We start from the raw sequence: 12951 nt of genomic DNA, 5'->3' as shown, positions 1-12951 counted from the left end.
ACATTTTTTCACACTAAAAATTGCTGAAACAAGAAATAAACTGCACCAGTTGTTGGCTGCTGAAACATTGAATCTTTTAAAACTTTTATACTTTCTAAAATTTGCCAAAACTAAACCTCATGACTCACCGTCACCTCATCCACATGGATATCCCGACTACCAACCCTATATTATTGCTTGCATTGTTTTGATAAGTTGTTGAGCATCTAAGCATTGAACACAATGAATTTCGTCTATTGTGTGAATAGATGTGAAAATGCAAATGTATCGGTTCTTATTAAGCTGCAAAATTCAATTGTAGCATAATTAGAAAGTAGGATGATGCAAAAAAAAAAAAAAAAAAAAAAAAAAAAAAAAAAAGTCATTTTACACAACAAATATTTATTTGTCAACATAATCTCCTTTAATAACTGGCAATGCATTCAATCCAATGCTTTTCCATGAATGATGATGCAGTCAAAGTTTCCGCTAATAATTAGACGAGGACTTATTGATCCACCATCAGAAGCAAAAAGCAAGACGAGTGATTTGTTAGCGGCACTCGTTATCGTGTAGATTTTTATCGTAAATTACATTTAAGTTGTACCATTTTCCGTTGTCATAGTTACATTTTAACCCCAGAAAAGAAATATTTCTATTTAAAAAGTTAATCTTTTTTTTCCTGTAAAATAAAAACTGAAAAATTTCTAAAGAAATGGGAAACATTTCCAATTTTGAGCAATAAAAAATTATACAAGTTTGATCTAAACCCGCAGCAACACGTTAATCTATCAAAGTATCAAAAATGTGTTTTTCTATTATTTCTCATATATTCTTCAGTCGTGCCATGCTTGATGTTAACACAATAGTATTCAATGGTGAATGCTATATAAGATGATATTGGATGATTCAGTATCGGAATAATCGGCTAACAAGAACAATTTTTGACTGCATTTGTAGAATGCGTGGAAAAAGGGAAAAGTTTTGATGGGTTTCCTGCTGGCTGTTATAGGGTGACCCGAGGGGAAAAGAAAAAAAATCATCCATGAAATTGTTAATAAAATTCATAATCTTTTCTGCAATATAACCATATTTGGTAAAAAAAAAAATAAAAAGTTTGTTTTTTTAAAAAAAAAGGCTTGCCTTGTTCACCAAGTTTCAATTATTAATGCCCAACAGTTTTTATTTTATCACCATTCAATCATAAGCAGATGTCTAGATATGAAGTGAAAAAATTATCAATAACTACTCTGACACGACCTTGATTTTGCCTGTGATGGCCTTCCTCAATTTCAAAAGTCTGGAGATTATTTTGACATTATCTTTAGGCTTTTCCAGTCAGTGATGCCCATTTAGGATCTTATACTGATAAGACAATCACTAAAGTGCCCCCCAAATATAATTGAACAGTAATAAAACAAAGATTGTCAAGCATTCACGACTGAAATTTTGTGGAAGGGTCAGAACACACATGATTTTTTTTTCTTTTGTACGAAATACAGTTAGATGACAGAAATTGTGAATTAACAATTTCATGGCGTTTCGGCTCACTCTGCAGACAAGGCATTGTTGTAATGAATCAAGACAGATGAGCTAAAAAAAGCACCTCTAATGAAATTGGTTTTTATTACGGCCAAAGTTCGAAGGCTGCATTCTTTGGCAGAATGACTAAAAATGAAATGAGCTGTGAACGACGAATGGGAAAATGTGTGGAAAATCATGACACAGAAGTTAGTGGCTCTCCTCTTCAACCAATTTCATTTTCTTAGCATCTGTTGGCATTTCACCGTCATCCTCGTCACTGATATCCTCATTCACATCATCATCTTCTTCATCATCACTTAAGTCATCCTCTTCGTCTTCTTCGTCCTCCTCGTCGTCAAGAGACTTGTCTTCATCTTCATCTTCGTCCTCCTCATCCTCCTCCTCATCATCTTCTTCATCTTCATCATCCAGATTCTCTACAGGACTGCCGGTGTTGTTGTTGTCGGTGGCCTTCTTCACCCCACCCGTGACAGCTGCCTCCTGTTGGGTTTCCTCCTCTTCGGGTTTAAAACCCGCAAGGCCCGTGTGACCGAGCTTGCCGCTCAACCGTTTGTGCTCCTGGCTTTGTTCAAACTGTTCTTCAAGCTCTTTCTGGATGATGTCTGCATGGCCAGGAGCATTGTTACCCTTGTCTGAAACAAACAAACGACTTGGAATTAAAATCAGCACACAAAATGGATTATTAATTTCACTTTCATGTTTTCATTGATATAACTAATCTTTTCTTTTTTGAACTTGAGAATTTTTATGTCAAATTCAGAAAATTCTACAGAATTTGAACTGAACGCTTTTATTAAATTCATGACGGTATATAGTGGTAAGAAACTTTGAAAGAAGTTATGCCACAGATCCACATGACTTTGCGGTTAAAAATGATTAACAATTATTTCCAAGTGATAGTCTTCCAAACGTTGAATCCTTACTAATCTAATAACTAAAAGCAACATAAAAGACCAATTATATGTAGACTGGATAGTCTACATGGAATGAGAACAATCAACCTCAGCAGATACAATAAAGGGTTAAGTTAAAAATTTCTTATCAGTTAGCGAGTTTCAACGATTCACAAGTTTGAAAAAATGTAGCTAGAAAACAATCAGGAAAAGAATCATCAAAATTAGGCTCCTCTAAAAATCAAAATTAGGCTCCTCTAAAAATCAAAATTAGGCTCCTCTAAAAATCAAAATTAGGCTCCTCTAAAAATCAAAATTAGGCTCCTCTAAAAATCAAAATTAGGCTCATCTAAAAATCAAAATTAGGCTCATCTAAAAATCAAAATTAGGCTCATCTAAAAATCAAAATTAGGCTCATCTAAAAATCAAAATTAGGCTCATCTAAAAATCAAAATTAGGCTCATCTAAAAATCAAAATTAGGCTCCTCTAAAAATCAAAATTAGGCTCCTCTAAAAATCAAAATTAGGCTCATCTAAAAATCAAAATTAGGCTCATCTAAAAATCAAAATTAGGCTCATCTAAAAATCAAAATTAGGCTCATCTAAAAATCAAAATTAGGCTCATCTAAAAATCAAAATTAGGCTCCTCTAAAAATCAAAATTAGGCTCCTCTAAAAATCAAAATTAGGCTCATCTAAAAATCAAAATTAGGCTCATCTAAAAATCAAAATTAGGCTCCTCTAAAAATCAAAATTAGGCTCCTCTAAAAATCAAAATTAGGCTCCTCTAAAAATCAAAATTAGGCTCCTCTAAAAATCAAAATTAGGCTCCTCTAAAAATCAAAATTAGGCTCATCTAAAAATCAAAATTAGGCTCATCTAAAAATCAAAATTAGGCTCATCTAAAAATCAAAATTAGGCTCATCTAAAAATCAAAATTAGGCTCATCTAAAAATCAAAATTAGGCTCATCTAAAAATCAAAATTAGGCTCCTCTAAAAATCAAAATTAGGCTCCTCTAAAAATCAAAATTAGGCTCATCTAAAAATCAAAATTAAGCTCATCTAAAAATCAAAATTAGGCTCATCTAAAAATCAAAATTAGGCTCATCTAAAAATCAAAATTAGGCTCCTCTAAAAATCAAAATTAGGCTCCTCTAAAAATCAAAATTAGGCTCATCTAAAAATCAAAATTAGGCTCATCTAAAAATCAAAATTAGGCTCATCTAAAAATCAAAATTAGGCTCATCTAAAAATCAAAATTAGGCTCATCTAAAAATCAAAATTAGGCTCATCTAAAAATCAAAAACCAAATTCTTGAAAAGTTGAAGTTTTTAATTACACAAAATATTCAAATATTTGATATCTTGAAAATAGGAAACACTTTCGATAAATGATCACACATGGTTCAAAATTTGACCCTTCTTGTCTTAAAAATTGTGAGCAATATTTAGTTGGATATGACAGTAGACATACATATGGGAGCATGCGCAACATTCGACAGTTCAGAGGAAGCAGCCTGCTTGCTAATCCAACAATATCATTAAACAGACTTAAATTTACACAACTTTTCAGCCTCAGCAGATACAATAAAGTCCAGTAGGACGCTCATAGCTGAATAAATCATTCATTTTTGTAAGATCATGTTGAATTGAATGATAATGTCAGATGACTTGATTGTCCACAGTCCTCACATAAAATACACATATAAGAATCTGGTAATCAGAAATGTTAAATCAAATGATTCTAATTTAAGATGCAAATGATTAGAGAAATTAATCAAAACAACTCCTCCCACCATGTTTGAAAAAGGTTAATGATCTTTAGAAAAATAAAGAGACAATATGAACGGCACACTGATTAGTTTGAGAATTAAAAGATGAAACCATTCAATAAGCTTATTTAAAATAAAAAATGGCTTCTTTTACAAAGGCAATAGACACTAGTTTTGTGTCCAAAGAACAAGCCTGAAACTGTTCAGAGAATTTATTTGCACTCCTAACAATCTATTATACAACAAGGCTATGCGATATCAACCAGCTGTGTCCTAATTTCAATAAATTCATCATGGGGGTTAAGAGAGGTAGAGAGGGATACTTTACCAAGATGGCCTTCTCTGGCACCCTTAACTGGTCTCCATACATCCAACACTATATATGATTTATCTTAAAGAAATCTAGCGCAACTATAGGCTATAGTTAGCCTCTCTACAGTGAATGACCATCTGTATGTGGCAAAGAGTGACATTCTTCATTAGGTAATAACTGTGTTAATGTGCTTGCATATAAACAGAACACAGCAGAGCTAGAGTAGTCAAACCTTTATGAGAAAAATCCTTTATGGGTAATTGTACTTCCTGTGGCAAACACATGCCTCAGCTGAACATGGCATTTCAAAAGACATATGTACCCGAAAGCAACAGTTACTTTTGGTCATGTCATCTTTGCATTGGAAACTCGACAGTATACGCAGTGTTACAAAAGAGTAGAATTGACAACAGTTTCCGAAAATAAATTCTGACAGACAATTCAAGAAAATACAACAGATGCCAATGCATCTTCTGCTATAACAAACATGCTGGTCTTTCAGGTCGTAGGGGCTTGGTGGTAAGTTTTCAAAACACTCTTGCATCAATGAATTGTCGAAAAGGAACAAAGATGGCAGGATGAAATGTATATAGGCTACAAGCGGAGGCACAACATTCTCACTATGAAATCATTGCATCAATATGGCATGCCTATCGAAGTCAGGCTTCTCAATATTGGCCTTTGTGTGATTAAATTGTACATTGCGTCTATCATCTATATCATCTATATATTGTAACTGATAATAGAGGACTGCAGAATGGCCATCGCCACAACTCTAAAACACAAGCAACTCTTTTGGCATGAGAACTTCCCGAAGATTAACAAGAATCCAGCTCAAAGAAGCAATCCTCAACATTAGCATTATTGCTGTTTATGTATCGATGCTCAGCATAGTAGTTGAGGACAAAGATCAGTTCTAGCATCACCTTCGAAAAACTGTAGATCACATCTTGTCTAATGACAGATGCAGGCAGCTGGAATACCTTAACGGGATTGGCGGATGAGACTTCAAGGTATGTACTAGGATATTTTGGTTTGGGTATGCAATGTGAGAATGGTGACCACTTGTTAACTCTGTTATTGCAAATCATCGCACAACTAAACACACCAAATAAAAACAGAGTTGAAAACCGGCTTTGAAACCTAGTAGGTGAGGCTCTTTTCTCTTTTCTGCAACCTCTCCCAAGTTGCTCTATTGTTATTTTCATGGCAAGTGCCTTGTCTAAGCTCCAATCCATAGCCACCCCCACTCCCTGCCAAATCTTAAAAACTCAACTAGCAAGAATTTTACCCATTTTCTATCTGTGCATAAATCTAAATGTAGATTCCATGAAAAAAGGTTATTTCTTTGAATTGCCTGTATGTGGAACTGTTCCACTGGTTTGCTTTCTTGCTGACTACAGCATGGTTGTCCAATGTAAACAAGTTCTTGTTGAGCCGTCTCCTTAAAGAATTAAACTATACCCAATTCCCACCACTAACAATCACTATGCTCTTGTCCCGTCAACCACTCATTAACACTTATCTTCAGCCTTGATAAGTGATGATGATTAACACTTATCTTGATAAGTGATGATTCCTTTGTACAATAAAAAAATCCAATTGTTCATATTCTGGTCTGCACAAGGTAGGTGAGTTCTATTATTAATTATGGGGCACATCGGAGTGCAGATACAGGCAGCAGACATGGCTCTGCATGCACCTGTCCGTGCAAACCTACATTTGCCCAGTCACCATTCTCAAACCTAAGGGCAAAATTGCTTGTAAAGCATCTCTTGCAGTTCAACATAGCCAATCTGAAGTCGGACGTTGCGGAGGAGTTTAAACTAAAACTTCAAAATCAGTCTGCTCTTCTCCAGCATAATATTGCGCCACAACTGAAGCTAAGTTTGCTCAAGTTTGCCACAGTGGAAGCAGCACTTTTGCAGCATTTGTGAATCACACATCGTCATTGGAACTTACAAAAGGGGTGAGAATCGCACTAGACGTTATTGTGACAAGTTTCTCAGGCAATTAGATGCTGGAGCCATAGCAGCCGTCATCGCATATGGTGGTGATTTAATCGGCAGTCTTTCAATCATCGTTGCCGCTTATGCGGCAGCAACAGGTTGCCATCAAAGTCCTGTTTTGAACTCCCTCTCGAATGCGAGACGAAGGATCACTCATAAACCACTTGACTTCAGGTTCGGAGCGTCATACTTAGAGTAGCAACCACACTGATCTTTTGAAACTAAACCCTCGACCGACCCAATTCGTCCTCAGCGAGGGACGATCGTCGTCCGAAGAAAAAAAACTGCAGCCATGCACCAGGTTTATGAAATATTGAAAGAAATAAAAATAAATCATTGATTTTCAATCACGTTAGATGTAAAAGAGAACATGCACTGTTTTTATTAAATGAAAAATAAATACCTGCAATCATGTTTTATTAAATGAAAAATAAATACCTGCAATCATGTTTTATTAAATGAAAAATAAATACCTGCAATCATGTTTTATTAAATGAAAAATAAATACCTGCAATCATGTTTTATTAAATGAAAAATAAATACCAGCAATCATGTTTTATTAAATGAAAAATAAATACCTGCAATCATGTTTTATTAAATGAAAAATAAATACCTGCAATCATGTTTTATTAAATGAAAAATAAATACCAGCAATCATGTTTTATTAAATGAAAAATAAATACCAGCAATCATGTTTTATTAAATGAAAAATAAATACCTGCAATCATGTTTTATTAAATGAAAAATAAATACCAGCAATCATGTTTTATTAAATGAAAAATAAATACCTGCAATCATGTTTTATTAAATGAAAAATAAATACCTGCAATCATGTTTTATTAAATGAAAAATAAATACCTGCAATCATGTTTTATTAAATGAAAAATAAATACCTGCAATCATGTTTCCTTGACTATCTCTCTGAAATAAACAAAAAAAAACAAAAAAAAAATAAAGCAGGTTTAAATTAAAACTTAGCGAATGCTTTTTAAAAGATAAAATCACAAAAAGATCAAAAACTGGAAATACAAATGCAAGAATTACTTATTGGACAAGATTCAAAAACTTTTCTATTAAACGATGAGTTTCGAAATAATGACAATACATCAATAAAGCTGCACAACGCATATTCGTTATGATAAAGTTCCAAGAAGTGATGACTTACAGATGGCAACCTTGCATACTACAGCAGCAATAAAAATACTAGAACTGCAATCTAACAAATTATTTTGTCTGATTTTCAATATATAGACTCTAGGAACCTCGACAGAATTCCAAACTGAAGATGTCTTTAAATACATGGAGGTATATTATCCTTGTTTCATCAGCCACAATGAAATGTTAAAACAATTATTTTCAGGGAGTATGGCATCTAAACTTTCATATGTGAACCTGGGCATAAACAAAGGTGTTGAATAACAATCGGTTCTAAATGACAGTTCTCTCTACATTGAAGATGTAATCCTCAAGCAATACCAATTAAAAATAAAAATTAATTAAAACTTCTACCCAGTCATAGCTGACAGAATGAAAACAATCTACCTTTGTGGATTAAAGCGTTTAGTTTGAAATTCCATTCTATAAGATATGTTTTTGTTGAATTAGAAGTACTCCCATAGAAAAGATCAATAACCTGTCAACAATGTCCAATGCAAAACCTTGTCGCCCGTTGCCTGTCAGCATAAAACAAAACAATTTATGGTCAAGACCCACCTCAAACTTTAAAACAAAACCATCAAAAACAGAAATTTGCGCACAAAAAGATTAGTATTTGCCTTTATGTCTCAATACAAAGTAATTCTACTTTTCCAGTTACTTGATTATTTGTGTTCATGCTAAACCAATTTTGCATTTTTATCCATGTTTACAGGATCAATCTTTCACAGGAAATCGTTACCAGTTATGTTAACCCTCACCCCTTACATCATACCTCAGTAACTTCTACAAAGTGGGGGGGAAAAAAACAACAGAAAGAAACAGCAATTTCGGTATAGATCCCAGGTTATATGATGAAACGATTAAACGATGGTCCCCTTTCAGATAAAAGGAGGTTTTTTTTTTTTTTTTTGTTGCACTCAACCTTATATACATACTGTGTAAAACATGAATTCAGCCAATGTAGAACTTGTCCTTTATTGGATGGTGAAATGATCATGGTGGTTTGAGAAAAAGAAGCTGAAGGCATCAACTATGCAAGTATCAAAAGTGACGCGAAAATCAAAACATGCCAGGTAAACTACATCAACCAAAAGGACATTGCTATTGACTCCAACAAAGGTGATTCTGACTTGACAAGTGAAAAGGAGCCATGTCGGAATTGGGTTCTATACTTGGCCAGCGCTTTCAAACGTCTACTTTGGGGGTGAAGTTTTGTTAGTTTCTATGGTTTTGTTTGAGAGGATTTCTTTTACTAATTTTAAAATTCTCAGTTTAGTCCAAACCATTGATAGTAGACGTAGGGCTTGACGTGACCAGCCGATTGATTGGATCGGGCTTCTCTGACCATCCGTCTAACAGAGGTAAGGGCCAAAGTGATGTGTTGGGAAGAGGAGACTCATGAATTCATCCTCCAAGACCTTCAATCACCAGAATTCCGTTCCAAAGTGTCACGGGTCGCCACCCACAGCCAACAGGTGGCCCCATTGAGGGACTTTTACTCTCTGCAAGGGGGCAGTCGATGTATTCTAATGCCCCACTGACAGGGGCGTACATAAGTGACAACATAAGGAGTTGTCAACCTCTCAGTTGAAAAGAGATGAGATAGATCTCAAAAAAGTTGCAGAAAAACTGTGTTACAGCATTTTTAACTGATGAATCATTATTGCAATATCATCACAGAAATTAATGCCAACAAAAATGTCAATCTGCAAGACTTCTTTGAAATTGGAAGAGAGCTTGTACAAAAAATAGACGGACGATCAGTGTTCTACTCTTACATAGTTTGAATGCAAAGACTCTAGAATCCAGCAAGAACGTAAAAGTGTCTGCAGATTGTAGCATTGACCCGTTTCAGAGGTTTCCTGAATGGGAAATCTTTAGCTAGATTATATCATATCCTATGAACTGTGTCTATACGTAATGTCTTTAAGTGAAAAAGCCCCCTGCATCAGGCGAACAAACTGCAACTTAAAACCATGTTAAAACAAAATCAGACAGTGGTGTGCAGCAAACTGTTCCAGTTACGAAGCACAATTACTAGATGGAGGATCTCTTCTTCATCATCTGAAAGTTGCAAGAATAAAGATGTTCATCACGTCAGAATGACTCCCTCCAACTGCCTTTGCTTGCAGACTTACTTCCAGGTTATGGAGTTGATGGGATGTAGTGATGTAATGGCACCATCTAAATGGGGGTGGAAGGTAGAAAGGGACAAACTTGTTCCAGTGATGACAAACAAAAGTCCTTCTTCAGATGAACTGATCCAGATGGTTCACTGCAACTGTTTGGAAGGCATGAACTAGAATGTACCAGTGCATATAGCAAGATGGCAAGTGTGATGGAAAATGGTCCAGTCATTGAGAAAGTGTGAACATCTTTGAAAAAACATTATAATTTATGTGAATCAGGATGGGGTAATAGGATATGGTAGAAGGTGTGATTTAACGTCACTGGTGACCATTTCATGTGAAAGATCGACCCTAAAAACATGGGTAAAAATGGAAGATTTATTGGTTTATCATAAAAGTCGACAGAGCGTTTAAAAATGTAACGGAAAATAACTTGTAAGTCGAAATTTGAAACTTTCCCATACCCAAATCGTGTACAACAACCATAAAAAATAAAATGCTGCGAGTTCTTTTTTGTGTGTTACTGCATTGACCTGTCTCTTACAGTAGTCATGAGGTGTAAATAAAAGAAAGTATAAATATGGGATTCCTCATTTAGATTGAAATTGGATCTTTTTTCAATTCAAGAATCAGAGTTGAATGTTTGGACTAAATTCTCAACAGAGAAATATTATATACGAGTCATGTCAACCCAATAATGCATTTACTTCAGCGCTCTATGAACAAATTTACCTTTAGTTGACTTCTGACAAATATTCTAATTTAGTTGCCAAACACATGTAATGTTATTTCACTTTGATGTTATCAATAAAATAATTCCAGATCAAGTTTTATCTTATTTTCTACTTCTCTAAAACAATTCAGATGAAATTTATTGGGGGAAAATTCATAAATTCAAAAATTACATTCAGTGGAAATATCACCCAGAAAATACTTCAGTCAACTAACAAATGCAAGTTTGAAATTTCATCAGTTTCGATATTACTAAACTTGAAAAAAAATAAATAAAACTTTCTCAATGACTGGAACATTACATTCTCTTCAACTGTTACCTGGCAAAAGTGTCATGAAGAAATATTCAGTAATGATTTGCAATTAGTACAACACTTAACAGATATTTTACTTTTAATTTCTTTGTCAGATTGGTAAATTGAAATTAACTGTAATAATGCGGATCTAAGATCTTAAAGTGGAACTGGAACAAGAAATGTCCAGATAATTTAACAAACACATACTGTGTCTTTGTGTTACTGAAATTGAATTTTTTGTTTCAAACTGAAATTTTATTTTTAAAAATTCAATACAGAGGATAAATTTTTCATACATTCACCCAGGGATGTATTCCTCTTTCATACAATCCTTGATTAATGCAACTCCTACATTAAAATCATGAATCAGATTGCCTGTAGTTTTAGACTGAGCAAGGCTAGCTTGCCAAATAGATTGGATACGATGGCAAGACGCTGAATACAAAATGTGCAAATTTTTTTTTTTTAGTTTTACCAACAATGTGTGCGTTTGATGTTGCAAAACTTTCCATATGAGTGTAGACTGTTCCATGATCTCCAGGCAAATGACCATCTTTCTTTGCTTGGAGAAAGATTTTCATTGACCTCATCTAGTATCATTCACTAGCGCTGACAAGTAGATTCTTGCTTCTCGTTCTTCTCCAATGCTTCTGGAGTTCTCTTTTGCTCTTTGGACTGAAGTGATAAGTTTTCCATAATAAATATAGACAGTCATTAACAGACTCATAACAGACAATAGATTGTTTTTGTCATGTCAATAAGGCTAATTCAAGCCATGAGACCATACAATTGTTTATGGGGAATTCCTGCCTTGATGATACAACACTATTCCTTGCTCCTACATTCACATTTGCCACATCTGCACAAAACCCAAAAATTCTCAATGACATTTCATCATCACAGAGGCCTACTTTTGAAAAGGACAGATTTATTAACAGAAGAAATAACTTTTGAAAAGGACAGATTTATTAACAGAAGAAATAACTTTTGAAAAGGACAGATTTATTTAGTCACTTATCAATTCCTGTCTGATCTCTGATCATGCTTGCAATAATAGACATCATTTCACTTCACCTAACAAGATTAATAAAACAATTTGACTGAAAATATTTTTACAAAAAAGTAAAAATATTTTCCTGTCATGGGAAAAATTACCTGTGAATTTACAAATTTAAAACCTTTATTAAAAAAAAAACGTTTAATTTTTCCTTTTTATTTGAATTGATTAAAAAAATTGTAAAAAAAGTATCTAAATTAAAATTTTCTAGTTTTTCAAATGTTTTTGTGCAAACATCCAATAAAAATGTTTATTTACTTAATTAACAAAATTAATTAACAATTACAAATATGTGAGTTACAAAAAATATATATGAATTAAAAGATATGTGAATTACAAAAAAGAAATCTCCATTTACTTACTGCAATAGTTTAAATATAACAGCATTTTAACCGAGAGCAAAATTGTTTTTTTAATTACGGAAGTCCTTAACCGCAACCATCAATCAACATAATGTTTAGTTTTATGTTTTTACAATATTTTGTTTTTCAATGTTTCCATACTTTTTAAAAAAGCCAACCGTCAAAGTTTTTCAAACGTATACAACGCGATTGTAATTACTTTCATTTCAGTTTTAAATTGTTCGGTTAAAAATCTAAAATGTTTACCTACTTATAAAAAACATAACTTCTTTTATGTTAAAAGAATTATTTTACTGAATTTAATAAAGAAAATCAAAAATATGAAAAGTCTTAAATTTCATTTTTGTATTATAAAAAAATACCTAACAAAAGTAAAATATTTCAAAAAAAACAAAAAAAAAAACAGGATTATACAAGAAATATTAAATTTCAGTTTTTGTACTTTTGAGGAAATAAATAATGAAAAGTGTTGACTTTAATCTGATACTACACTTCATTTGTTCTGTCCTCAGTAAAAAAGAAATCTTCTAGACTAAGGCCAATTTTTTTTTGTCCCAATCCACTTTTAGTGGAGCAGGATTTTTCCCATACTAAAAATGAGATTGTGCCTGATGCTGTCCTCGTGTGGGGCCGATTGAAGTGTTGTTGGCAATTTCAAAATTACAGCTTTTCCTTGATTTAAGCAGTACAAATGGATACTATGTTAG

The 12951-nt window shown here is 33.5% G+C and overlaps 1 protein-coding gene across 1 annotated transcript in view; it reads right to left on the bottom strand.

Moving 5' to 3' along the window:
• Positions 1-364: 364 nt before the first annotated feature.
• The window catches only part of LOC145241497 (uncharacterized), a 54099-nt gene continuing 41512 nt past the window's right edge, over positions 365-12951 (bottom strand). The window contains exons 2-3 of the mRNA XM_080104515.1: positions 7404-7431; positions 365-2156 (exon numbers count right to left, since the gene is read on the bottom strand). Of these exons, the coding sequence (XP_079960641.1) occupies positions 1711-2156; positions 7404-7431 (474 nt within the window). The 3' untranslated portion in view covers positions 365-1710. The remainder of the gene's footprint in view (positions 2157-7403; positions 7432-12951) is intronic.

Source organism: Euprymna scolopes, chromosome 20 (genome assembly GCF_053919585.1).
Source record: "Euprymna scolopes isolate OS-2025 chromosome 20, ASM5391958v1, whole genome shotgun sequence".
In the NCBI taxonomy this organism is placed as follows: domain Eukaryota; kingdom Metazoa; phylum Mollusca; class Cephalopoda; order Sepiida; family Sepiolidae; genus Euprymna; species Euprymna scolopes.
Note: the sequence above shows the minus strand (reverse complement) of the source record. Positions and strands in the feature narration are given on the sequence as shown.